Here is a 26,161-nt window from a genome sequence, read left to right on the forward strand (position 1 = left end):
AACTGGCATGAAACAATTTTGCCATAGAAATATGCTTCATCATGGGGTGCCTGGGTGGCTCAGTCGGTTGAGCGTCCGACTTCGCTCAGGTCACGATCTCATGGTCCGTGAGTTCGAGCCCCGCATCAGGCTCTGTGCCGACAGCTCAGAGCCTGGAGCCTGCTTCAGATTCTGTGTCTCCCTCTCTCTCTGGCCCTCCCCCATTCATGCTCTGTCTCTCTCTGTCTCAAAAATAAATAAATGTTAAAAAAAAAATTAAAAAAAAAAAGAAATATGCTTCATCAAATAACTAAGAAGCCGTAGTATTCCATGTAGATGAATACCACAGACTGTAGAAATAGCTTGCCTTTGAATTCAGTAGGAAGAACTAGACTATTCTGGCAGAAGAGAACATATTTTTCTTGAAATTCTTATATATAGTAACAAGAGAAGTATGAACTGAATGGGATAAAGCCTATAAAATTGCACCCAGCATTAGATGTATGATTAAATCAAGATCTCAATGCTTGTAATTTATAAACCAAACACTAGATGGAGAGCTTGTCTTATCACTGAGTATCATTTACTTTTACAAAGTTTTAAAGCAAGTTTTAAGTTTTATCAAATTGAAACTTCTTAGCATACTTAACATTTAGAGAACGTGGTTTCCATTGCATTTATCATATAGTCCATGTTCTCATTTTATAAATGTGAAATAATTTAGAGCTAAATAGGAATGTCATTCATATGCAAAAAGGTTGCGAAGGTGGGGCCCTATGAGTCTTGGACACTGAAAAATGTAATGTACGTGCATGTTAAGTACTACTGCTATAGGGACAGCTTCTAAAATTTTCGCTGAACCTGTCAAAAGCACCTTGTCTCTCTAAATTTATATGCGACAAATGCATACTTTAGGTTGCTAATAGGTGTTAGTTGTTGAACTTGAGCCTTTGTATTACTGAGGTGAACACAATTAAGCAGTCTTCTGATGAGCTTTACCAATATATATCAAGTTCAGCTGTCATTTCCCATTTAGTTTTTATTCTTAATCTTTTACATGCGTAAGTATCAATTTTCCTTTTATTATGATAAAACTAAATGGCTAATGACTCTTAAAGAATATTTTAGTGGAATCGAACCAAGTAGTATTTTCCCCAAAATCAAGGGCAAATGATACGAGTAGTGAGAGGTTGTACTTAAAGTACTCATCTGGAATTTATTTTGAAAAAGTTTTTTAAAAGACATCTGTCAGTTCTAAGGGGATATATACCACCTTGGGGACAGATCCTTTCAATTTAGTTACAATACTATGATGCTTCAGATAAAAACTAATTTGTAGTAATGATGGGAGAAGCATGTGTAAAACAGTCACTGATTTGTTCCAAATGGTAAAGAAATTCCATTTTACTGATGCTCTTCTAATTTCATTTAATTCACACTTCTCTTATTATGCATCTTAATCTGTTGTTTAACCCATCTCCAGGACCTATTTTAATGATTGCATTTTTTATGTTGAGACGTCATAGTTGGCACTTTTTCATATTATGACATTGCACTAATTTTCTAAATTCCTTTGTCTTTTTAAAAATGTTATGGTCTAATTGAGAGTCTTCTATTAATTCTAGTTTCTGGGCATCCTAACTCTCTTACTGTTATGCCTGACAATTCTCCTTTGTGACAATACTTTTCTTCATGAGCTTTGCAATTTTTTATTGTGTTCAATTTCAAGTTGCCTTTATTTATTCATTTGCTTTTGCCTGTCTGTTAGTCCTTGAACTTGAAAATATTACTATAGAGAGGTTCTGTATTTGTTTATAATACATTGAGGCTCCAGGGGGTCCTACTGTGCTGAAAACATTTTTAATGAAAATTACTTGATTTGGGGTTCACTAAATTGGATGAATAGTATAAATTCTGAACCCACACACGCTCATGGAGAAAGCTTGTGATTTCTTTCTCCTGAGTAACTCTCCTCCTAGGGCCTTGGGGCAGAAGATAAGTTTTGGCCATTTCTCTAGGCTGGTGAATTACAACCATCTAGTCCTTTTTTCAAATGATGAGAAAAAGGCAGCCCATTGAAGTTCCAGGCCTTATACAGGAATTCAGTTTCATTTTCCTTTACTATATAACCTATACCGAGTTCATCATTATTCTCATGCGTGGTTATCTTGTGTGTGTGTGTGTGTGTGTGTGTGTGTCCTATCTTTGTGAATTTGGCTGTGAATTATAAATTTTTGTTAACATTTAATCCACCTTTTTAATATATCTATATGGGGGCGCCTTCTAAGTCAGCCGGGTCCACCATCTTGCTGGAAGTCCCTTCCACTTTATTCCTTATCTGCTCTGCACACTCAAGAAAAGAATTTATCAACCTTGTATTCCTGTGACTCAGAATTGGCCCGCTTGAAGAGAACAATGACTTGAAAGAAATAACTGCAGCTATGAGAAGATATTTTCTTTTTCCTTATTTGTAGCAATTAACAGGAAAAATACTCTCATAGGTGCCTCATGGTAGTTGTCAAATGTGATTATCAAGCTGAAGTGAGTATTTACTCAAACCTATAATGGTCTTGAACTTTTAATAATAATCTTTTAGGGAAAGTATGCCATTCTAGTCATCTTTAACTTGTTCTTCAATTAAGTGCAAGGACTTCTTGAAATTGTCAGTTCTATACTATCAAGCAGTACCTCATTTCATAACACCAAATGTTCAGGGAACCCACTGAGCTGCTTAAGTAACCCCTAGGTCAATAAACCGAGTCATTAGCACCTCCTTTGAATAATTGTTTGTCTGTTACTGGTTCAACATTTATATAATCTGTCATAATACCTTGGTTTTTTAAGGTACAAAAATTACTGCTGTAGGCTTAAAGTAGTGAATATAACATAAGTAGCAATGTTTTCGCAGCGATAGTTTAACCATATTGTCTGGTACTGAGTGAGTTAAAGCCTGAACACCACAGCTAATTACTATGTAATGCTAACCTTAGTTGCTGGTTCATTTTGAGACTCTTTAAAATATGAACTGTGTATTTTACCCCTATGCACTCTCTTAATGATTTGTTTTTTTAGACTGAAATCACTTCCAGCCATCAGTTATACTCTTGGTCTCTACATATGCACTTCTCCAAGCACAAATATTTCTTTTTCCTATTGGTCTGCCAGCCCTGTCAGAGCAAATTTCACTTTAAACTAAATGCTATGATACTTAAAACCTCTTGGATTACTCAGGCTGCTAGTGTGATCTATGACCTTCCAAGAATGACAGCTGAACTTTCCAATTTGCTTATACTGCTTGGGGAACTAGAAAGCACATGCCAAATAGGAAAATGTTTCTGATGTTGAACAGAGAGAAGTTCTTGTTGGAGGTGAGAGCAGGAGACTATTAAGTACTGAAAAATACTAATAAGAAATGAAAAGAAACTAAACATGCTGCAAAGTCTAAGACCTTGAGCATAATTCAAACGTTAATGCTAGTACTCAAAACTTTTCAGTCCAGCAAAAATATGAATAATGACCTTCGGTTACTGTAATTTAAGCACAATCCAGAATCTTAAAGTGATAATGCACTATCAAAACGAACAAGTTCAAGATACAGAATAGAACCTAAAATTATCACGAGTACTATGTAAAATGGGCTATATGAAGTCCCCATCTTTCTTTATGAAACAGACAGAAATCCGACATATGGACACAATCAGAGTAAACAGGGCTATCTAACATGCATGCTACAGATCACTCTCTCATAAATGAAAAATTAATGTTAAGCTTCTGTTAATACCTTGTCTCTCAAATCCTCAAATAAATAATACAGTTTGGGGATATTTTGATATACTTTAAACTTTTTCACTTTCTTTTACTACCTTACATAAGAGGTAGATAAGTGTTGTAAAAAAAACCAATCTCAAAAATCTTATCAAATATACGAAGCTTAATGTAAAGTTTCCAATATATGTCATACTCTACTTATTCGTTTGTCTCAATAATTTTTAGGCTAACAAAAATCAAATGGTGGTTGATAAGTAAAGACTTTTTTTTGTACCTAAAATCAAACCAAGTGACATTTTTCTAAAATTGAGGGCACGAGTATATATATAATAGAAACTATGTTTAGACAAACTAAAAGTGTGTATTTTTATTATTTTATTTTTTTAATGTTTATTTTTGAGAGAGAGAGAGAGAGAGAGAGAGAGAGAGCGAGCGCACAAGCAGGGAAGGGCAGAGAGAGAGAGGGAGACACAGAATCTGAAGCAGGCTCCAGGCTCTGAGCTGTCAGCCCAGAGCCCGACATGGGGCTCAAACTGACAAACCATGAAATCATGACCTGAGCCGAAGTCGGACGCTTAACTGACTGAGCCACCCAGGTGCCCAAAAGTGTGTATTTTTAAATAGCTAAGCATGGAAGTGTGAAAATTTGATCCAAAATAAGTTTATAATATTAAATATACAACAAAAGACATTGCCTTACATTGTGATATTTTAAAACATCTATGTTGGACACTGTTACATAAATACTTTCAGCCACTAAGTCAGGAATCACTACAGGTCAGATAAATACTTCATAGCTATTTAGTGTCCTCTAGAGCATTTAAAATCTCAGTATACTATATAATATACCAGCATTGTATTTAGCACTGGAAAAACAGGTACTAAAGTAAATCTCTACTCTTAAGTTTTTATAAGCTCTCTTGTCCTTGAGAATATGTTTGTTATGTCATGGGTCTGTAAAAAAACAAAAAACCCAAAATCATTTTCTGTTTATGTCTAAGGCTAACTGTAAGATGACTGTCAAGATATGGACTGATTTACATCGCTCTGTTCAACCAGATTGTAGAGTTCTGATGATACAGCCAGGTATTTCTATACCATCTTCACAGCACGGGGCCAGCACAGTTTGGGCACATGCTGCAATGATACCAAGCAAATTAATTCAGTGTAGACTGGAATGTATACGATTCTAACAATTACTTTTCTGACTTGTACCCTATTGCCATATTTAAACTAAAGTTATTTTCAAAGCAACATAAGAAAACATCATACTTTTTTTTTAAATCACTGATGTACGTGGGCATTTTTTCTCCCTTAATTTAAGAAATGGAAAGCATATTTATTAGCAAAACTAACTTAAGTATAAACTTATCAACAACTCCCGAATTTTATTAAAGTTAGTGGGGTGCAATGACCTCAAACCCAGAATATCTGGATATGTTTTCTGCTTCTACTGATATAACTTGTTTCAGCCTATATTTGTAACTGTCATAATTTCTTCTTGTAAAGTAAGAATAATGGCTATCCCTTTTAACATCTGCCTTGAGATTATTATACGTCCAAGTCTCTTATAGGAACAGTTAAGAGATTATATATTTGGTGTTGTTATTGTTATGACATATGAAAATGATAGAGCCTTCCCTAAAAATACTTATGAAATTCTGGCTCCTGCCACATGATCTAGACAGTTAAAAGACACTCGATCATATTTGGCATGCTTCTTACACATGCTTTCCGTTTGCTTTTATAGGGCTGTTACATAATTCATAGAGATTTATGCCTATACGTAGGCAACTAATTGTTATTGCACTAAAATAATGCCAAGGCCAATCATATCTTCCTTTTACCATAGTGAGACTCGACTGCTTGTATAAATAAGGTTATTCAAGCAAAACCCTTCAGATTCTATATCATGATTGATGCAAATGATACAACACATGTTGGGATGAAAATACCGCGAATGTCTCTCTGCATGCTTTTCTACCTTATTTTATATTCAGTGAGTTTATTTTGAAAGCAGTAAATCAAGGGTAAGGTTTTTAGTTATTCCCCACAAATCATCACTTCCCAAACTGCATACATTTCTGTACTCAGGTTTACTGCTGTTAGAAAAGGGCACAGGTCACGGACGTGTCTAGGATAGGGTATTTTCATTCCGTGATGTTCATTATCTTGGGGTTGTGCCAGCCCGACAATCTGGGACTTATAAGCAAAGCTGGGCAACTATCAGGAGAAATCTTCAGGGACACGGTAATGCACTGACTGTACATTTTTGAGATTATAGGCAGTATAGAGTTTTAGGCAGTATTTCAAACTAGCATATAGGTATAGCTAGATTAGGTTTTTCAAGTATGCAGGACAAGGAAAGATTACAAACTGACTTATTTAAAATGACTATGGTGCCCACTTGCTGATGGCAAACAGTACCCCCCACCCCAAAACTTGAGGGGAAAAAGGCAAGATGCAACTGTAAGAAAGTTTAATAGTTTCTTTTTTCCCCTTAGTGTATACAGAGAACAAGTTGAATTACAATAGTCCAATATTTATAAAGTCCTTAAAACCCAGAGAACTTTAAAAAAAAAAAAAACACACAACTTTTTGAGACTTTTAAGAATTCCTGTGGGTTTTTTTTTTAACCACTTCAAAAAAGATCCTAGCATGAAGTTTGAACACCCATGTAAATATAGTTTTATGGGGTTTCTTGTATCAATTTGAAAAAATGTAAGTTTTAGGTTACAGTTGCAAGTTAAAAATTTACTTGCCAAACTATGTTCATAGAAGCCTCCTCCCATCCTTTCACATTTGAGGGGCTCTAAATTAGCCACTTGATACTGTCCACACAAATCTGGATTCCTTTTTAAGATTGTATTGCCTTTTAATTTCTGACAGGCCAAGGTGCTTTGTTTTTAGCTGGAAGAACCTGAAATGGAAAGAATTTCTGAAAAAATGGGATGTATCAACTTTAGATAAACTTTAGATATTACTTGAAACAGAATGCAGATGTATGTTCACAAAAGAGAAGATATTCAGGAAATCATTAATTATGCTCCTGTTTATAAGTCTATTCAAAGGACTAATTATTTTATAATATTTAACTCAATCAAAGGGAGTAAGAAATAATTTGTTGATCGTACCTCTCCAGTCTGAAATGAGACTGTAGAAAGGTATAACTTTTACATGAAAACCAACATAGACATACACAGATTTTAAATTCACTAAGAATTAACAGTTAAATAGATGTATACATTTTAGAGAATTACCATTTTTTCTCAAATATAAAAACAAAGTGACATTTGAAAATTGATTTTATTACAGGGGTGCCTGGGTGGCTTAGTTGGTTAAGTGTTCGACTTCAGCTTAGGTCATGATCTCACGGTACGTGTGTTGGAGCTCCACATTGGGCTCTGTGCTGACAGCTCGGAGCCTGGAGCCTGCTTGGGATTCTGTGTCTCCTTCTCTTTCTGCTCCTCCCCTCCTTGTACTCTGTCTGTCTCTCTCTCAAAAATAAACATTAAAAATTTTTTTTAAAAAGAAAATTGATTTTATTACAGACCGTCCCATTTGTCTCTCTGAAGTAGGTCTGAGTTCTATTTATTTGCTAGAGGCACTAAGCAGTTATAAAATTACTAAGTGGTCTGGGCTACTACTTAAAGACTGCATGTTGGCCTAAAATCCTTACACGATTATAATCTACAGGATAATAGTACGTAATCAATCCCCTTAATTCCAGACATCTCTTCCATTTCCAAACAACTACCAATGGAGGTTTATTGCCTTTTTTTCTTTAATGAGAAAACCTGAAACAAATCATGTGTAATCTGAAACTTTCAATTAAAAGCTTTGAGAATTCATCAATAGCTATGATATCAGTGTAAATCAAAGACTAAAATGTAGGGTCATGTATTCCCTTGGGAACAGCTATCTGCCTACCTACCTGCCCACCTACCTACTATGTAAGAGGAAAGGTTTCTATTCAGTAAGAGTAGAGATAGGTGGCATCAGAAATCAACATTCACATCAAACTCTGATACAATGCCTTTCCTCAAATCACACAATTATTCAAAGTATGTTTTGTAGGACACGGATGTGTTTGTAAAGAGGCATTGTCTCTATTACAAAGCCACAACAAGCTGCTGTCTGGACTAATCTTTCCAAAGTGCTTATTGTTCTAATGAAGTAACTAAATTCTAGGGAATTACCAGACCATCAAAGTATAATGTTTTATTAAACAGTCTATATAATTCAGGGGCTATATTTCAATAATAATGTGATTCTTTGTCAAGTATTGCCATGCTTAGCTTAAAATGCAAAAAATCTGAATCTATCACTCTATTTACTTTGTTATCTAAGAAAATTCTTCACAGTATCTTTAACATTTTTTAAAATTTTACTTTTCTCCAGCTTCGAGATATAATTGACATAAAACATCATCAGATTATCGGATTTTTTTCCTTAAAAAATTTCTAAAGGTATACTTTTGTAATGGAAGTTAAGAAACTGTAATATTCTAAATAGCATACTCTTAAAAAACTGTTTAGTAAGGTAGAGTGGCATTCTTTTCTAAAGATTGTGTCCTCTAAAGATTAAGGACAATTCAGAAATGTATAATACATATATGTACAGAAGTGTACATATACAGGAATGGGGCACCCCTGGCTGGCTCGGTCTGTTAAGTGGCCGACTCTTGACTCTGGCTCGGGTCAGGATCTCACATTTCGGGTCGTAGGATGGAGCCCGGTGTCAGGCTCTGTGCTGACTGCACGGAGCCTACTTAGGATTCTCTCCCCCTCTCTCTACCATTCCCCCCTGCCTCTCTCTCTCTCATGTTTTTTTTAAATGGGCAGGAACATGTATTAGACCAACCATGTCCAAATACTGACAGCGTACTTAGTATTAATTCCTTAATTCCTTTTCTAAGCCTGTTATTACCCTTAAAAGTTTTCAAAAAAAAGAAAGTTGATATAAAGAATAATAAATAGGATAATGTAAGTTATCTCAAAAAATTATATTTTAACCCTGAACTATAAGCTTCTCAAAGGGAAGTGATTTTGATCTCTTTATCCGTAGAAACTAGCCAGTGCTCGTCAATCAAAAAGGTTACTGAGTATAGGAAAATTTAAGTATTAAAACATTTAATGCACATCCTTACCTTGAATGTGTCTTTACTTTATACTCTATAAAGTTGATTTCATTTATCATTACTCTATAAAGCTAATTTCATTAAATGTCTTTAATTCAAGTAAAAGTTAAAGGTATCTTTTGGAAATAACAAAATAACCTCCAACATGTTATACTTCTGATTTACTGACTGCTAACAGGTCATTTTTATTAAGACCCAGTAATAGGAATGAAACAAGATCAAAGAAAACCTTTATTCATTTTAAGTATAACATAAAATTTGTTTCTAACAGAACATAAGCTATTTGGTAATGAAAACTAATGCAAAACTTGTAACACTGGGACGTTAAAGTTTCTTTTGGCATTAACACTTTTTTATGGTACAGAATGCTTACAGTCAGTAGAGATGAGTACTTCTTAGTAGATTCAAACAGATATGTAGTATAATACATGTGAACTGAGAATTCTTAATTCAGTCTTAACTACAAAGGCAAGTATCTTTATCTATAAAATACTGCCATTGAGAAGACAGTTTTTTATCCTATATAGAATGTTCCCATATAGCATGGGTTCCTATCCCAAATTTTATAATACAAGCACATAATATATTTTGATTGCATATTTAATACGTTGCACATTTGAAAGAATACTGAAAAAGTAAAGATTAAATATAAAACTAAGACACTGTAACAAAACAACACTGAAAGTAAAATACAGCATGGGAAACGGAGCAAGACATATATGTGTTTAAACTAATGGCTCTGACCCTTATAACTCATTTATTAAACAAATATGTACTGAGAAGCTAGTGAATGCCAGGCACTGTAGATGCTACTTTGAATAAGAAAGTCTAAGTTCTTGGTCTTCTGGAGACGACATTCTTGTGGAAGGAGGGAGATGAACAAGGGAACAACAAATAGATGATTAGGGTGCTAAAACCAACAGTAAGGACAGGATCGGGGAGAAGGTGCTACTTTTGACAGTTTTGTCGGAAAAAGACTCTCTGAGGAAGGAATATATGAGGAAAAGGGAGGAATCAGGAAAGACTCCCAAGTCTATGCCTTGACCTACTGAATGTTGGTGACACTCACTGAGATGAAGATTAGGGGAGGGACCTATTTGCATGGAGGAAATCAAAACTTATGTTTGATCATCTTAGTAAACATTCAATTGGGTATGTTAAGCAGTGACAGGAATGGTGGGTGCTCAGAGGAAAGGTCTCAGATAAATGTTTAAGCTAAGATCGTATTTAAGGCCATGGAATCTGGTGAAATCCTTTAGGCAGTGGATGTAGGTAGAAGAGAGGGCCCTCCAAAAGGGTGTTGTTAGAGAACAGGGTCGAAGCCCCGAAGTAACCAGTGTTTAAAGGGAAAGGGAGGAGGAATATACAGCACAGAACACTGGGAAGGAACGGGGAAGTGTTTAGAGGAAAATCAGAAAAATGGGGTATTTTGAGATGAAAGAAGGGAGATTCAAAAAGCAGGGCCCGGACATCTGTGCCGAATGCTGCTGGGTGAAAGATGAGAAAGGTCCACTGGATTTGGCAACATGAAGATTACCGATGATTCTGACTAGACTGGGGAAACTGAAGAGTACATGGGAGTCTTTTGAGGAGTATTCTGTGAAGAGAAGTGAGCCATGAGCTGTAGTTGAAGTGTGCTGTGGGGCCCAAGAGAATTTAACGAGGGGGATTCCAGATTATGTTTGTAAGCTGACAGGAATGATCCAGAGGAAGGGAAAATAATGATGAAAAGTCATGAAAAATGATGAAAATAATGAGAAGTCCTTGAGAAGGCAAGAAGGGATGGAATTCGGAGCAAAATGAACTGACTGGACTTTGAAAACAAAGGACATTTCTTTCATTCTAGCAGAAGGGAAGAGAGAAAGATGGGTAAAAGTAAGAGAAGAGATTAGGCGGTGGAATGATTACCTGTGGGCAAGTTGCTTAACCTGATAAGCGTTGGTTTCCTTAATAATAATGTCTTCTTCCCTGAGCTGTTAAGATTAAATTAGATAAGGAATGTAATAAACAGCAACTGGCATATTGCCTGGCACTCAGCAAATATATTTCAATACATATCATAATTATTAATCAACATATCTGACTGCAGACAGATGCAAAATCATTTTAGAAAATAACTTTCCAAACAATACAATTAGAATTAAGATGAAGTCTATATGGTATTGAAGCCTGCATTGTTTCTATTCCTTTCCAGTAATTTCATTTAAAACTGGACTTGACTATTCATGTTCCAGAAACAAACTTTTGTGGGCAGCTTCACTTTAAGATTTTTATTTTATTAAAATTTTTTTTTGTTAAGTTTATTTATTTTGAGAGACAAAGCATCAGTGGGGGAGGAACAGAGAGATAGGGGAGGAGAGAGAGAATCCCAAGCAGGTTCTACACTGTCAACACAGAGCTCAATGCAGGGCTCAAACCGAGGAATCAATCACGAGATCATGACCTGAGCCTAAATCAAGAGTCGGACGCTTTAATGGATTCAGCCACGCAGGCGTCCCTAGGTTTTAATTTTTTTAAAAGAACAACAACAACTGAAAAAAAAAAATGTTTATTTTGTGCAGAAATTTTCTGTGGACTTTCAAATCCAGAATTTTGGGGGGCTTACGGACTAATGGTCTGATACAGAATTAAAGTTGTAGAAAAACAAAGAAACAAACTATAGAACAGTCTTCCCCACAGATAGAGTCTAAAATTTTGTTTTAGCCTCATTTTTTTCACATGCAAACTATGATGTTACAGTGAAAGTACACCTAGATAGGCTTATTTGAAAACATAATAATTCTAAGAGAACTAAAATTTTAAAGTTCAACATTTCTACCTTATATTTAACACCTGCTGAAAAAGGCCTTGGGCAGTAAGGCACCTCTCTTAAAATTTTCAAACCACTCCTTTCCAACCCACCTTTTTTTTTTTTTAATTTGTTTTTAATGTTTACTCATTTTTGAGAGAGACAGAGACAGAATGCAAGTGGGTTGGGGCAGAGAGAAAGGGAGGCACAGACCCTGAAGCAGGCTCCAGGCTCTGAGCTGTCAGCACAGAGCCTGACGCGGGGCTCGGGCTCACGAGCTGTGAGATCATGACCTGAGCCAAAGTTGGATGCTCACCCGACTGAGCCACCCAGGTGCCCCTCCAACCCTCCTTTCTGACTGTGGTATCTAACAACTGGTACTGTCCCAAAAGTGGGTCCTCTCTCGGTTTTATCAGGAGATGTGACTTTACTGCCTCCAATTTAGAAATATTCTGAGTTTCAATACATTTTTAGTCATTGTTTTTTTGAGAGTTATGTAAATCAATGAATGGACGTTACACACTATTGATTTATCCCAACATTTTGATTTTTGAGACTAGAAATACCTTGTCCTGTGAAAGCAGAAGTCCTGTGACTTCAATGATGAGGAACTAAAACCAGCTTTCTTTTATATTTAATTTTATAATATATATATATGATCTATATAAATACATAATATTAATAAAGTACATATATCAATGGCTATCATCTAAAAATGGCCTCTAAGTGTGAATTTCTTGAGCTATAAGTTCCAGTTGCCAACTACAAAACAAGACCGAAGATGAAAGGTGTGAGTGAAATAAATTTAACATAGATTAACTGAATCAAATAATGCCTCAACTGAGAGATTTCACTGTAGCCAAAAATGAAAAATAAAAAATGTAAGATTTTCTTGTACTTCAGTATGAAGATATATGTATTTAATAATGTATGAAATTCAGCTTGCTTTATGTGATTTTTAATTTCCATTGGTTCATTCAACAGATATTTATATATCACCAGTATGTGTAAGGACCCATTTGATGAGATGGTTCAGCAGATGCTGGTAACAATGTTATTTTTACTTTAAGGACAGCTCTTATAATGTAGGGATCAAAGTTTTTGAAATCCTTTAAATTCCATTAAATACTATAGACTCAAAAGAAATGTATGCAATCAAAAGTGAAAAACAATGTTCTAACCTATTAAATAAACTCATTAGGTACAAATTTATGTTGAAACGGAATATACAACATAATCAAAGTAATAATAAACCAGCTTGTTATTTGAGGAGAAAAAGAGGCTTGGTCTTTCGAAAGCATTAAAGTAGACCCAGTTTGACTCTCAACGGTGGTACAGATCCACGTGCACTCACCGCTTCACCCCTCCTCCCCAACACACACACACCTTTCTCCTCTCAGTTTATTAAACATTCTAAATCTTCCTCCCAGGTTTGGCTTTGGAACCACTTACTTGATAAAGTAGGTCACTTAAAAAGGAAGAAAGCCCAATAAAATGAATTACAAAGACAACAAGATTAAATTGATTGCACTGTTTTCATACATTGTAGCTAAAATTTTGCAAATATGCAGTTGGCTGTGGTTTGGCATTTAACAGCATGCGATCAGTAAGAAGGAGGAAATTTTATTCTCATTAACTGTTGCAGATTTACTGCAGTGAAAAAGGGCTATGTAACCCGAGATGTGACAGTACAGAAAGATCAAAGCCATGGACTGGAAACTAAATAAACCCTCTGGCTACTTCCTGCAAGGAAAATTCACTTTGGCAATGTAAAACAGAGCCCAGTTAAAAACTACTCTCAGTTTTATGAGCTGTCATAGCAGCTCAAGTGGTTTGGACCGGCTGAGTTTAGAACATTATATTTCCTTGTTTTTGTCTTAGATACTTCTGTAAGCAGTTTTATAGACCTTTTTTTTTTTTTTTAAACACAATAACAAAAAAAAAAAAGGCAACTCTTTTCTTTTGGTTGAAATTGAGAAGGTAACCCACTCAACTTATTAAAGCAGGCAGGTCTTCATTTGCACATTCTTTTCTCATTTTCTACAGTTTAATATTTTGCTCTTAGATTTATTTGGCAATTATAAATATAGTTTAATAATTCATCTGCAATCTATACAATTCCTATTCAAAATAAGTGCAAATCAGTTTACAGAACCCATATGGCTCATATCTGAGGGGTGAGCTATTTGTAACAGCACATCTGGAAGGACTACGGGCAATATGGAAAATATGGGAATTAATTAATATTATGTTTAAAAACCTATAGGCTCTAGATTTCATGTTTTTTAAAACAAATAAAAATAATTGGTTTAACATTTCTAACCTAAGGAATTTTTTTTAACAATTGTTCATAAATACTTAAATCACATGGTTAAATCAATCAAAACACAGATGGGTTACAATAAATCAATTTTAAATTAGAGAGTATCTCTGAGTTGAGGAGTCAACTCAATATCACCAAATCCAGATTTACAGGAAATAAAAGACATGATGTGTTTTCCTCTCTTATTTTTTTGGAGGGAGTGGTTGTGTTTATCAAACAAATTGCTTACGGTTTTGTTATTCTCATTAGAATGTCAATAAGCAAGGCTTTATAATGGCAATTTACATCCTATTCCCTTAAAAAAAAAAACACTTTTTTTTTTTTTTTTTTTAAATGCATTGTTCACAGGTCAAACATGTCACAAAAGCAGTCATCTTTGCTTATGGACTTCCTATTTTCTTTACATTTAAATTTACAACTAATTTTTATATATTTGTATAGTCAAAGAAATACAATTAATACATATGAAAATGTATAAACTTTAGCACTAGATAATCCTTCTTAAAAGGTGGTGATATAATTAACTTCCCGGCCACGACTGGATTAACTTCCATGTCATTTCTTCTAGTACAAAGCTACACCATAATTGATGTGTTAACATTTTTATAGGATCCAGTCGTAGTCCGATTACTTTTTTTATTTATAGACTCAGTTATGCTGCATTTCTTCTAAATAAAAGTCCTAATAAAGTGACAGTAAATTTCGTTTTCATCTGGAGCATCTTTGGGCCTTATATACAGCTAACACGTATTGCTCAGATCACCAGACTGAAAATTACCACAAACTTAACGAGAGCAGTTTTGTTGCCAACTTCTTCTCTTGCTTCTAAATTTCCAAAGGAAAGTAAATCACTTAAAATATTTTTACATGTCAGGAGTATAATTTCTCTAGGATAAAACATCTTCCCAAGTTTCCAGGATTCTAAGCCTTGAATTTTGGCTTGTATTTCTATATTTCAGTAAAGTTTACAATTTGCTAATGCTGATGTGTGATAATCTAATAAAAATCTGGCCTTAAAAGTTACAGGCCCAATTTACTAATAAAACCTAATTCAATTCTCCTTGGGAAATGCAAATCATTAGTGTCCCAGCAGCAGAATAAGCCTTTGTTTAAGGCTAGGAAGACTGTTGTCTCTATAAAATGTCTAAACAAATAAGACAATTAAGACTAACATATGAGGATTCATATACAGGTACAAAACAACAGCATCATGTATATAAACATGGACATTAATTAGCTAAATAAATGATTTGCACGAGATATTAACCCTTAGAGACAGATTATTTTGCTCATTTCATCCTCATTTTTTATGTGATTGGATTCTGTGGAGAACTTTTGTTTTGTTTAGATTTTTCTTTATTCTGTGGAGAACCTAATGAACTAAGAAGTACTTAAGAGAATTTAACAGTAGTTAAATTACTTATTAGTTCACTATTAGTTACTTACTTAAGTAATTAATTACTTAATGTGTTCATACATTTTTAGCAACTTGCCTCCAAGCAATCTGAAGCATCAGTTTGCAACAAACTATGTGAAATATATGAAAGCAAAGTAGGTAAACAATGTTGTGCTGCACAGCAGAAACGACATATCTTACTCTGAATTTTAATAACATTTACTCTAAGATACTATAAAGCACAGTTCACTGTTAGACTAATAAATCTGCCTGCCTTTTGGAGGCCATACTGGTATAATAGTAAAGGCTTCACTATTTTGGACTACTCCCTTAAAAATCTCTAAGCCTTCATTTCTACTTTTGTTAAAATAGAGACAGGACTACCCTTTCCCTTATCTACTTCACACACTATCGATGATCAAATGAAATACACGATGATATATACATAAGTGCAAGTTACTATTTTTTGTACACTCTGATTTAGACCAAAAAAAAAAAAAAAAGCCTTAAACATTTTTCCTTGAAACTTTTAGAAGGCTCCTAAGACATGTCACCTCCTGAAATAAAAAAATATACTGGCAGATGGCTATGTATTTAAAAAGAAAAGTGCAATTTAGTGTAATACAAATTATGTTACAGCCCGAGTCTCATAGTGTAAAAGTCACTTATTTGCATTGACTTAACGTTCCCATCAGAACTGTGTTACACAGCTATTGCATCTTGTGTTCTCCTGTTTTCACCATTCCACAAGCTTAAGAGTAAAATTTCATTACCTTAGATATAATTTTACCTGTCACATAGTGTTATTTCTTATAAATGGTTTAAGAAATTTTACCATACATTTCTGTTTGGTTAATATTGGTGAAAGGAGGAAGAACTTAAAATGACTAGGTATAGCACTGATTACCAATCTTGAAATACATGCTTACATATATTAAAAACAATGCTATTTGGGTAACTTAATACAATTATAATAAAAATTTGCACAGATCTAGATATTTTTAGACCAAATAATACACCCTGAAACAGAGCAACTTTCAAAACTAAATAGAATATTGTCTGTTACCCAACCCCACTGGCTTCTATAAAGAAGTTCTCCTCTAAGTGTTTTAATTATGATTTAACATAATTGCATTTAAACTGAGAAGCAACTCTTGCAAATATCTCAAACTAGATACAGCTAAGAACAAATATTAGGGACCTATACAAATGTGTATGCCAAGAACAGAGTCGATAAAAGGTATAATAGTGCCTTGTATATACAAAGCATTTAGTAAGTTTTTGTTTTTTAATGTTATACATTCTTTAATAATAGGCTTGTCTTAAAATGAAAATAGGTTTACATATTAAGATTAAATCAGTGAGTCTATTGTCATGTTTTATACATGCAACTGAATATAAATAGAATGACCAAATACTCCAAAAATACCGTCAACTTTCACTACTAGAAATCATAGATGTGGCAGTAGTATACTCACTTCTTTGCTACCAAAACATTATAGGTAAATAACATTTTTTTAAACAGAATTTTCTATAAGGAAAAACCAAATGAAAAGTTCTCTGTGGTCAATTCTTTAAAAAGTGGAGAATTTAATGTAAAGTGATTATCTATTGCTAAATGGATCTGCTTTTACCTATTTTGACCTTTATGCTTTTTAAAAAAAATTTAATGTTTGTTTTTGAGAGAGAGAGAAACAGAGCACGAACAGGAGAGGGGCAGAGAGAGAGGGAGACAGAGAATCCGACGCAGGCTCCAGGCTCCGAGCCATCAGCACACAGCCCAATGCGGGGCTCAAACTCACAATCTATGAGACCATGACCCGAGCGGAAGTCGGACGCTTAACCGACAGCCACCCAGGCGCCCCCTTCATATTTATGCTCTTAAATCAGAACCCTGGAGTAATATAATCTAATATATGGATAATATCATGTGACACAAAAGCAGCTGCTAAAAATAACCTTCACTCCACAATTAGATAGGTGTACACTACACTCACTAAACTCAGTGTATTTACTTTCTTTGACACACACTCACTTTAAAAGGATTTTTTTAAATGTTTATTTACTTTTGAGAGAGAGAGAGAGAGAGAAAGAGGGGGGACACAGAATCTGAAGCAGGCTCCAGGTTCTGAGCCTGACACCAGGGCTCGAACCCACAAACCACGAGATTGATCCTGACCTGAGACAAAGTCAGATGCTTAACTGACAGCCCCCCAGGCACCCCAATCACTTATTTTTTTTTAACAGTTCATTTATCTAGTGTTTATTTTTTATTGATTCATTAAGGATAAATTGTTAGAAATGAAATCACAGAGCTAAAGGAAGTGAACAATGTAAGGATCTTGTTCTTGATTACCAAATGCATTCCACAAAGGTTTTATCCATTTAAATTCCCACAGAGGTGTATCATAGTACTTCTTTGCTTCTATGTGTGGGAATTAGTATTAAAAAAATTTTGGCAATTGATAGGTGAAAATGGAATTTGGTTGCTTTATTTTGTAACCACCATATCTGGAAAAAATTACTAAAGTCAGGAGTTTTTTTAAAGGCTTCTCATAAATGTTCTCCTCTGGGCAAAACTGATAGGAAAAGAAATCTATAAATAATAATCTATAATAATTTTTTTTAAAGTTCGTTTTTAATGCTTATTTATTTTTGAGAGAGAGAGAGAGAGAGAGAGAGAGAGAGAGAGAGAGAGAGAGAAAGACACACACACACACACACACACACACAATCCGAAGCAGTCTCCAGGCTCTGAGCTGTCAGCACAGAGCCCGATGCAGGGCTAGAACTCACGAACTGTGAGATCACGACCTGAGTGGAAGTTGGAAACTCAACCAACTGAGCCACCCAGGTGCCCCAAGCTATAATAATTTTTGATAAAAATTTAATAACACACTAAATAAAGCAGTATTTTAGTTAATGATTATCTTTAAAAGATTTCGTAAGTATATACCAATTCATTTAGTTCCTAAAATGCTGCTGAACAAATGGATGGTCTCAATGTCTATCAAAGGAACTACTTCTAGGAGGTTCTTTTCATTTTCTTTTGATCCTTCCATATACTTTCTATACTACTTACTCAATAATGAAGATCACTAAAACTTTATTAGAATTGAAGAGTTTGGGTTATCATTCAAAATTGATATCAATTTTTATAGGCATATTTACATTCCTCTCAATAGAAAAGAACTTCCTGACTAGCCAAGTGAAGGGTTGTAACAAAGACAATAATTTGATTTCTCCTTTGAATAACTGCTTTGAAATAATCTCATGATATTCAGTTCTAAGCGTAATATGTAGTTCTGTGAACACCACACAATGCCTTTTAGATTGAGAACATGTCATTTTGAGGTTACTCTTTTCAAATGAAAAAACTGGCTGAATGGCTGAGCATACTGGCCTTAGAACTAAAGAAATTAGCCTAATTTTCACATGTAGAGTCCTTGTCTCAGGAAAAAGTTATACATTTAAAACCGTGGATAAAAGATCTTTTTTTATATATTGAGAAAATAATTTGTCAGTTCTATTCAGGAGGATTTTAAAGTGCAACTGCCATTCCAACTGTGATTTAATGTTTGAAAAAAATAAATTAGAACAGAATAAAAAAATGTGTATGTGTAATATATAATACCTACAATGAACAGAAAGTTAATGTCAAAGTATGCTAAGAAGGGGAGAAAAAGAGGCAGGCTACCTAAAATATGTACAGAAAATGAAAGTGTGAGAATCAGATGCTCAGATAATGGCTTTGACTCCAGTGAAATGGTCAGTCAATGACATCAGTGTGCCAACCACAAAGAAGAACTCCAGGCCTGAAAAATATTTTTCAAAGCCCCAAGGAAACCTAAGCAGTCTCTGCAATTTTTTTTCCAGTTTATGAAAATTGGATTCCTATAAAAGAAAAATGGACCATTTTTACTGCAACAAAACCTGATTTGTAAAAGCTGGAAGCAGTTTAAAAATACTCAACATGAGGTTCTTGTTAGTCTTGAAAAGTAAGAGTTATAATAAAAAAAAAACGGTCCAAAAATATGGTACGGATATATTGTATAGAAGGGGGGAAAAAGCTAGTCCTACTCCTATTATTTTTAATTAGCTTCAATAGCAAGTTCCACTTTACTTTCTAACACCAGTTCAGATGTGTTTGGGGGGAAGATTTACATCTAACCCTCTGGGATTGGCAACTCTATAGCTAACCTGAGAGCCCTAATGTATTTTGCATCACCTCCAAGTGTTGGGAAATTCTGGCGCCAAAAGGTTCAAACTGATAGTGACACATGTCTAAAACCCAGGATTTGCTGTCCAACTGCCAGTATCTATTTTATCAAACATTCAGTCTCCCCTGTAGAACAGGATAGATGAGTTTAACAATTTTCACTGTTTCCAATTAAACTGCCTTGCTATATTACAAAAATGTAGGCATTCAGGTTAAGAAGGACCTCCTGACTTGGATTTTATGAAAAATACCGATTTAAATGGTTTAAACGATTTTCTAAATCTGGCTCAGTGTCCCCATTTTAACAGATTTGTCCTATTACTAAACTTTGTCACTTTAGGAATAAAGGGAAGAATTTTTCTTTGAACAATTAAAAAATAAAAACTTTGCATCATACAAATTAGAAACGTATTCTTTGTCTTTCAGGAACTTGGGATCATGTACTTTACCTGAACCCACTGAAACAAACATATAAAACCACAAAGACTGAGAAGCCACGAATACTGGTTGAAGAGCGTGCTTTTGTTTCATGTTCTCAAACAATTAAAAACAATAATAAAGATAAAAATTCACATTTTTTAATATTAACTGTAAAAAAATTCTTCTTCCAGGGGTGCCTGGGTGGCTCAGTTGGGTAAACATCCGACTCTTGATTTCGGCTCAGGTCATGATCTCACGGTTTGTGAGTTCAAGCCCCACACAGGGCTCTGCGCTGACAGCATGAAGCCTGCTTGGGATTCTCTCTCTCCCTCTCTCCCTGCCCTTCTCCTGCTCTCTCTCGCTCTCTCTCTCTCTCTCTCTCTCTCTCAAAATAAATAAACTTAAAAAACAATTCTTCTTCCAGGTAACTTGACAGTGCTTATTTATCAAACACATGTGATAAAGAACAACAGGGAAAGAATTTGTAAGTCATCTGGACAACTTCCCTGATTTAAAGGGACCCCCCCCCCCCAATAGGTAACGTTTCCTCTTCATTCAGAAATCAATCAAGACATTACACTTTCATAGTTAACCCAAATTCTTCATGTTGCCCATTAAGTCTGCATATTCTCAAGAATCTTTCCAATGGTGATGAAGAACAAGAGTCCAATAGCTTCTGTTAACATTTTTTTAAAAAAAATTCCTATTTTGTTTAAAATATTCCTATTTTGTTAAAGTAAAAAGTTTCAAAAGTAGTATTGTAAGTCAATGTTATTTGATCTAATAGGCTTTAAATTTACCTATTGGATATCAGAAGCTGAAAGTAGCCATTAGTTTAAAATTTCACATCTGGGACATTATGCAGCAAAATTGTGCCAAAATATGTGAATAATTATGTAGCACTTTAAAATACTTAAATCTCTGCAGAATTAAAAAGTAAGCCAGAGGTAAGATGCATGGTTTGTTACTATCAAAGAAGAGCCTACGAATCCTATTAAGATAGAATCCTAACCAACCAAAAATGATTGAATAAAACAAAGTAAATGATTCCAGAGCAGGTCAATAAAATAAAAAGCAACTATGGGTATTTGGCTATATTGTATACTTTCTCTGTATCTCTGCTGATACAACTGAGTCCCTTTTTATTTGATCTATTACCTATTAAAAAACTGAGGAAATTCATTGTAAATTATTTCTTCTGGAAATAAAAAGAGAAAATGATACAGTTATGTGATTTAAGGCCTAAAAAATTACAAAAGACAAGAGATGAAAGACTTAACTTTCTCAGGAGAAGTTCTTTTTACAGGTCAAACAATTCTCAAGTCAAAATGATTATAATAAATAAGTAGTTCACTCTTTTGATTTGAAAAAGGAGTCTACAGTAAGTTTTGTTAGCTAATCCTTTAAGCCAACATTACTGTGTTGTGTCTTTTATGATGTAAAAGAAGCTACTTAAATATTTTTGCCCTTTAAAAGGAACTGAAGGTACAAAGGTAAGAGGATTCCCTGAAGTCATGTTTTAAAAAAGTTACTAACAGAATTGAGGAATAAAATCCTGAAATCTTTGAACAGTGTATAATTTATTCACTGCGTACCACCATCTCTCAAAAAATTTTCATTGTTTTATAAAATGACCATTTTTGAAAACCAGAAATGAGAGATTTTGCTGAATTGAGCACAGAAAGTTCACTGTTTTGACTGCTCAATTTTAATGAAAAGTGTTCAGGTTCTTAATCATATAATTATGTAAAAAAAAAATGAAAGCAAGTCTTTCTGAAATAAGTAATGTATGAGTAATATCAGTCTGCTTTCTTTAGACTGGCAATATCTGCAGGAGATACCAAAATAATGTTTTTGTTCATAGTGAACAAAATAGTGAAACACATATGTGCCACAGTGAAACAAATATGCCAGCATAAAATCTTGTGATGCTATCGGCAAAAATCTTCAATATAAATAATTAGGATTATATACCCAAATAATTTCTTCCTTTTCCAATTATGTTTCAGAAAACATTTTTACAGTGAATTGTCACGTGATCGAGTATAGTAGTTACAATGATTAAACAGAGCCTCTATTGAAATAATTATAGCTAATATAGACAGAAACCTCAGAAGCAATCAAAAGCCGTATGCTTTCAGATGTTTAAATATGTTTAACTTTTATGTCCTAAGGCAAGGAGTTTCCTACCATGACAATCCAGTCACCAATGAAACTATTTCTGAAGTGATATTATTTATTTAAAATCCACTACAGAATACTGAACTGTATATAATGTTATATCACATTTCATGTAATACTCCTATGTTTTTCCACCATGCTTTTAAACTTTGGGTCACAACCATCAATGAGCTGTGAAATCACATAGTTGGCTGCAATCTGCATTTGAAAAATGAAACAGAATAGGATAAAACAGAATTCCTTCTTACTATCATTAAAATTTTTTGTCTTACTTACAGGCATAGGTATATATATGTATATAAACAAATATATATATGTATGTGTGTGTATATATTAATATATGTGTATATACATATATATATACACACACATATATAAACAAATCTGTATGTGTACACTAAGTTGCAATATAAAATGTATTGCTTAATATGAGTTGTGGTTACACACACACACACACACACACACACACACACACACACACACACTTAAAAGTCACTACAGTATGCTGTGTTTTCTTCCAAATTAGGCATCATGTTCTACCAGAAAGAATATAAGCTTTGAGACATATAGACTGGAGTTCAAATTTTTCCTCTGCCACCCTACCTGTGATAGTTGGTCATTTAAGCTAAAATATTAGAGCCTTGATTTCTTCAATTGTAAAATGGCTATAATAATACTTGCTTTAAAACATTGCTGTGCAGGTTAAAGTAAATATGATGAATATTCATAAAATAGATACACACAGATGATCAATATTGCAGTAATAATTATTGGATTAAAATGGCTTACTATACGTGATCATTAAAAATCATAACATATTGGTCACAACTGCATTCTTTCATGTAAAAAAATACATTAAACACATCCTTCAAAGAGAAAATAATTGATATTAATGAAAAGTAGAATTTTAGAAGAGGAAATTAAATCAATAATTTAAACAAGACCCCAAACATTCATCAAACCAGTGTAATGTGAAATTTCAACAAACTATTGCATCTCTAGGAATGATAGGAAGGAGAAAATAATGTACATACTTTCTGATAACATCTGAAAAATCTATGATACCAGTAATGAAGTAGGATATTTGCCAGGGGAATCTTTATTATAATTGTAAAACAACACTGGCATGCCATATATTTCTTAAATATTTTACTTGAATGCCATGCAGGGAAGAAGAGTCTTGAATCAGCTTTTGAAGTGATGTTTGAATAATTATTAAAATACATGAATCGTGTTCTTGTATTTTACTGGCTTTGGGGAGCACTTAGGGAAACAATCCGAGTTCAATAATTTGGCAAAAGTATTTCAATGTACAGCCTGTATTTTCCAAAGTGATGAAGCATTTTTATTTTCAGATCTGCCATCTCCATTTTTTAAATATAAAATATGTGACTTCATAAGTTAATTTAAAATAAAACAAGCATGTTCTTGAAAATATTGAGGACTTTTTCCTCTTTAATGAAAAAAGATAGAGAAATGGGGAGTGAAGAGATTTCTAGCCTTTCAAAAACAAGGGAAGCACCATATATTAGATTTTTCTTGGATGACTATTTACCTGCCAGGAAATGAGTGCTGCCCAACTACATCTCCATTTTGAAGGTGATAATCATTGAAGAAATCTGGACTTATGGCTCCTTCAGAGGCAATTAATCCATCTAGAAAGAAGGAAAATTGGTAACCAGTGAAACATATTTGTAGGGAATAAGAAGGAAACTATTCTATCAAGCAACAGAAGAAAATAATCTATATGTTTAATCTGGAAAGAGAAATGTTAGCACGACATGCTGCTCTCGCTGGAAATATGAGCAAAAGACCATATACACTTAAGTGCTCACAACAACGCAGCACAACTGAACATTTCTTGAGCATTTACTATGTGGTAGTACAATACTAGCACGGAGATAAATAAGACAATCTCTGCCTTCAAGGGACTTAATAGTTTTTGGAGAAAGAAAAGATAAGGGGTGAGGTAAGGTAGTATGGGACAGTAAGGATGGTCCAGGCTAAGAGAAACAAAATGAATACAGACAAGGAGACATTAAATAGCCTGGTGTCAGGGGTACCAGGGTGGCTTGGTCGGTTAAGCTCTTGATTTTGGTTAAGTTCTTGATTTTGGCTCAGGTAATGATCTCAGCGTTAGTGATCAAGTTCGAGCCCTACATCGGGCTCTGCACTGGCAGTGTGGAGCCTGCTTGGGATTCTCTCTCTCTCTCTCTCTCTCTGCCCTTCCCCTCCCCCTCTCAAGATAAACCTTTTTTTTTTTTTTAAAAGAAGTACAATTGTTTTTTGTATAATGATCTTGTGTCTACAACCTTACTGTATTCATTCATTAGTTTTAGTAGTTTTTTAGTTTTTAGTTTTTGAGTTCTTTTTCTTTGCTTATAAAGTGCTTCTTTTCCTATATCTAAGTCTTTGTTATTACTTCTTGTTGATTTTAGAGTGATACTACTTTCTTATTTGCTCCAGTCTAAGCAATAAGATAACGTACTATTGATAGAATGATGAATAAGTTAAGAATAAGAAAAGAATTTGAGGAAAAAAGTTCTAAGTGATGGCGTCAGGACTATCATAGGCATAGAACAAATATATTTCAGTATATGGCTTTTTAATAATTATCTGAAAAGGGCTCAGGCTTTTTAAAGTTTCCTTTTCTGAAAGTATTCTGGGTTGTTAAGTGACCTATAGATAAATATTGGCCAGGTCATACTCACAACATTGTTTATAAACCTGGCACATAGTAAGCAAAATTGTTTAGTCACCAGGTGATCATTTTACACCTACCAGTTGCATAAAACACTTTACTAGGTTCTGTGGGAAATACAAAAAATTGCAGTTTCTGTTTTTAAGAATTTTAGATTAAGTGAAATGTAAGACAAACACTTATGATGCAATTAAATAACACATTTCACTAATAAATGATATACAACAGGAATGAATGTATGTACTGAAAGTGCTGGAGGCAGAGGAAGCTAAAGAGAGATTACTGTGTTCTGCACGGGTTAGAAAATCTTACTTGGAGAGGAGGGAGGAAGCAGTATAACTGATTTGAGTCTTGAAAGATAGGTAGCAATTAAATGACAAAATCTGTTCGAAGAGTAAAGTTACTACAAATCAAGTGAATGGCAGAATTAAGTAATAGTGTCGGCAAATGAATGAGTGAGCTGATTTGTACTTCCATATGACAAGTATACTTTGTTACATTCACAAACTAAAGATTTGTATTATTACATAATTGTTGAAGTGTTAGTATCTTTGGTATTTCTCTTATTGCTTTAGTAAATTTTAAATGCTTAAGAGGTAGCTTAAAAGTATCTAATATTTAGTCCAGTTTCTCTGTCCTCTAAATGTTAATAAATCAAAAGACCAGTTAAACACAAAAAGTTATAAAAAAATGAAATTATGGAAAACGCCAGGACACAACAGATTGGCAGTTAACCAGTTAAAAAAACAATTTTATCTGGATTGAAGACTTCTCAGGAGCATGGCCAAAATTAACAAGGTTAAGATCACAAAAATCAACAAATTCCTCTGTTAAATTAAAACCAAATAACTGAAGATCAAGGTTTAAGAAACCTGCCAATTTCAGAGGAACATAGCTAAGTAAAATGCCAAGATAAAATACATATCACACTTTGAAAATGAATACAAAGATACTCAGCCTGCCAGTAGAATAAAAGATTCTAACACTCAGAAAATAAATACAAACAATAAGATACTGGAATTAAATTTTAAAAGTTTATACTACATGACCTAATGAAGTAAGCCAGATTAAGAAGAAGAAATTAAATGAAAAACTGTTGTCAGTTTCTCAACATCTTCATTTTGACCTGGAGCTCCCACTGTCTTCAAAGGGAAAAAAAGAGTAGCAAAAGGCAAAATGGAATACAGGAGACTACAAACTGGGAGCTCATCAAATAGAGATCAAACTAAAAATGTCTGAGTTTAAA

The 26,161-nt window shown here is 34.0% G+C and overlaps 2 protein-coding genes and 1 long non-coding RNA gene across 19 annotated transcripts in view; 1 reads left to right on the top strand and 2 right to left on the bottom strand.

Annotated features, from left to right (window-relative positions):
* The window catches only part of LOC109495562, a 33,485-nt gene extending 13,300 nt beyond the window's left edge, over positions 1-20,185 (top strand). Inside the window, exons 2-3 of the long non-coding RNA XR_002739307.2 lie at positions 4,749-4,833; positions 20,040-20,185. This is a non-coding gene — a long non-coding RNA (uncharacterized LOC109495562). The remainder of the gene's footprint in view (positions 1-4,748; positions 4,834-20,039) is intronic.
* The window catches only part of SELP (selectin P), a 1,134,746-nt gene that overhangs the window by 262,718 nt on the left and 845,867 nt on the right, over positions 1-26,161 (bottom strand). The gene's annotated exons all lie outside the window — the stretch shown is intronic.
* The window catches only part of KIFAP3 (kinesin associated protein 3), a 174,705-nt gene that overhangs the window by 7,196 nt on the left and 141,348 nt on the right, over positions 1-26,161 (bottom strand). For 4 of the 6 annotated variants that reach the window (XM_019821595.3, XM_011290890.4, XM_045049120.1 and 1 more), the window contains one exon: positions 23,770-23,869. In XM_019821595.3, the coding sequence (XP_019677154.1) occupies positions 23,770-23,869 (100 nt within the window). Of the gene's footprint in view, positions 1-6,480; positions 6,668-22,105; positions 22,413-23,769; positions 23,870-26,161 lie in introns of those variants that run through there. The other 2 variants (XM_045049119.1, XM_045049121.1) reach the window with 2 other exon arrangements.

The sequence above is a fragment of the Felis catus genome, chromosome F1 (genome assembly GCF_018350175.1).
Source record: "Felis catus isolate Fca126 chromosome F1, F.catus_Fca126_mat1.0, whole genome shotgun sequence".
Taxonomy (NCBI): Eukaryota; Metazoa; Chordata; class Mammalia; order Carnivora; family Felidae; genus Felis; species Felis catus.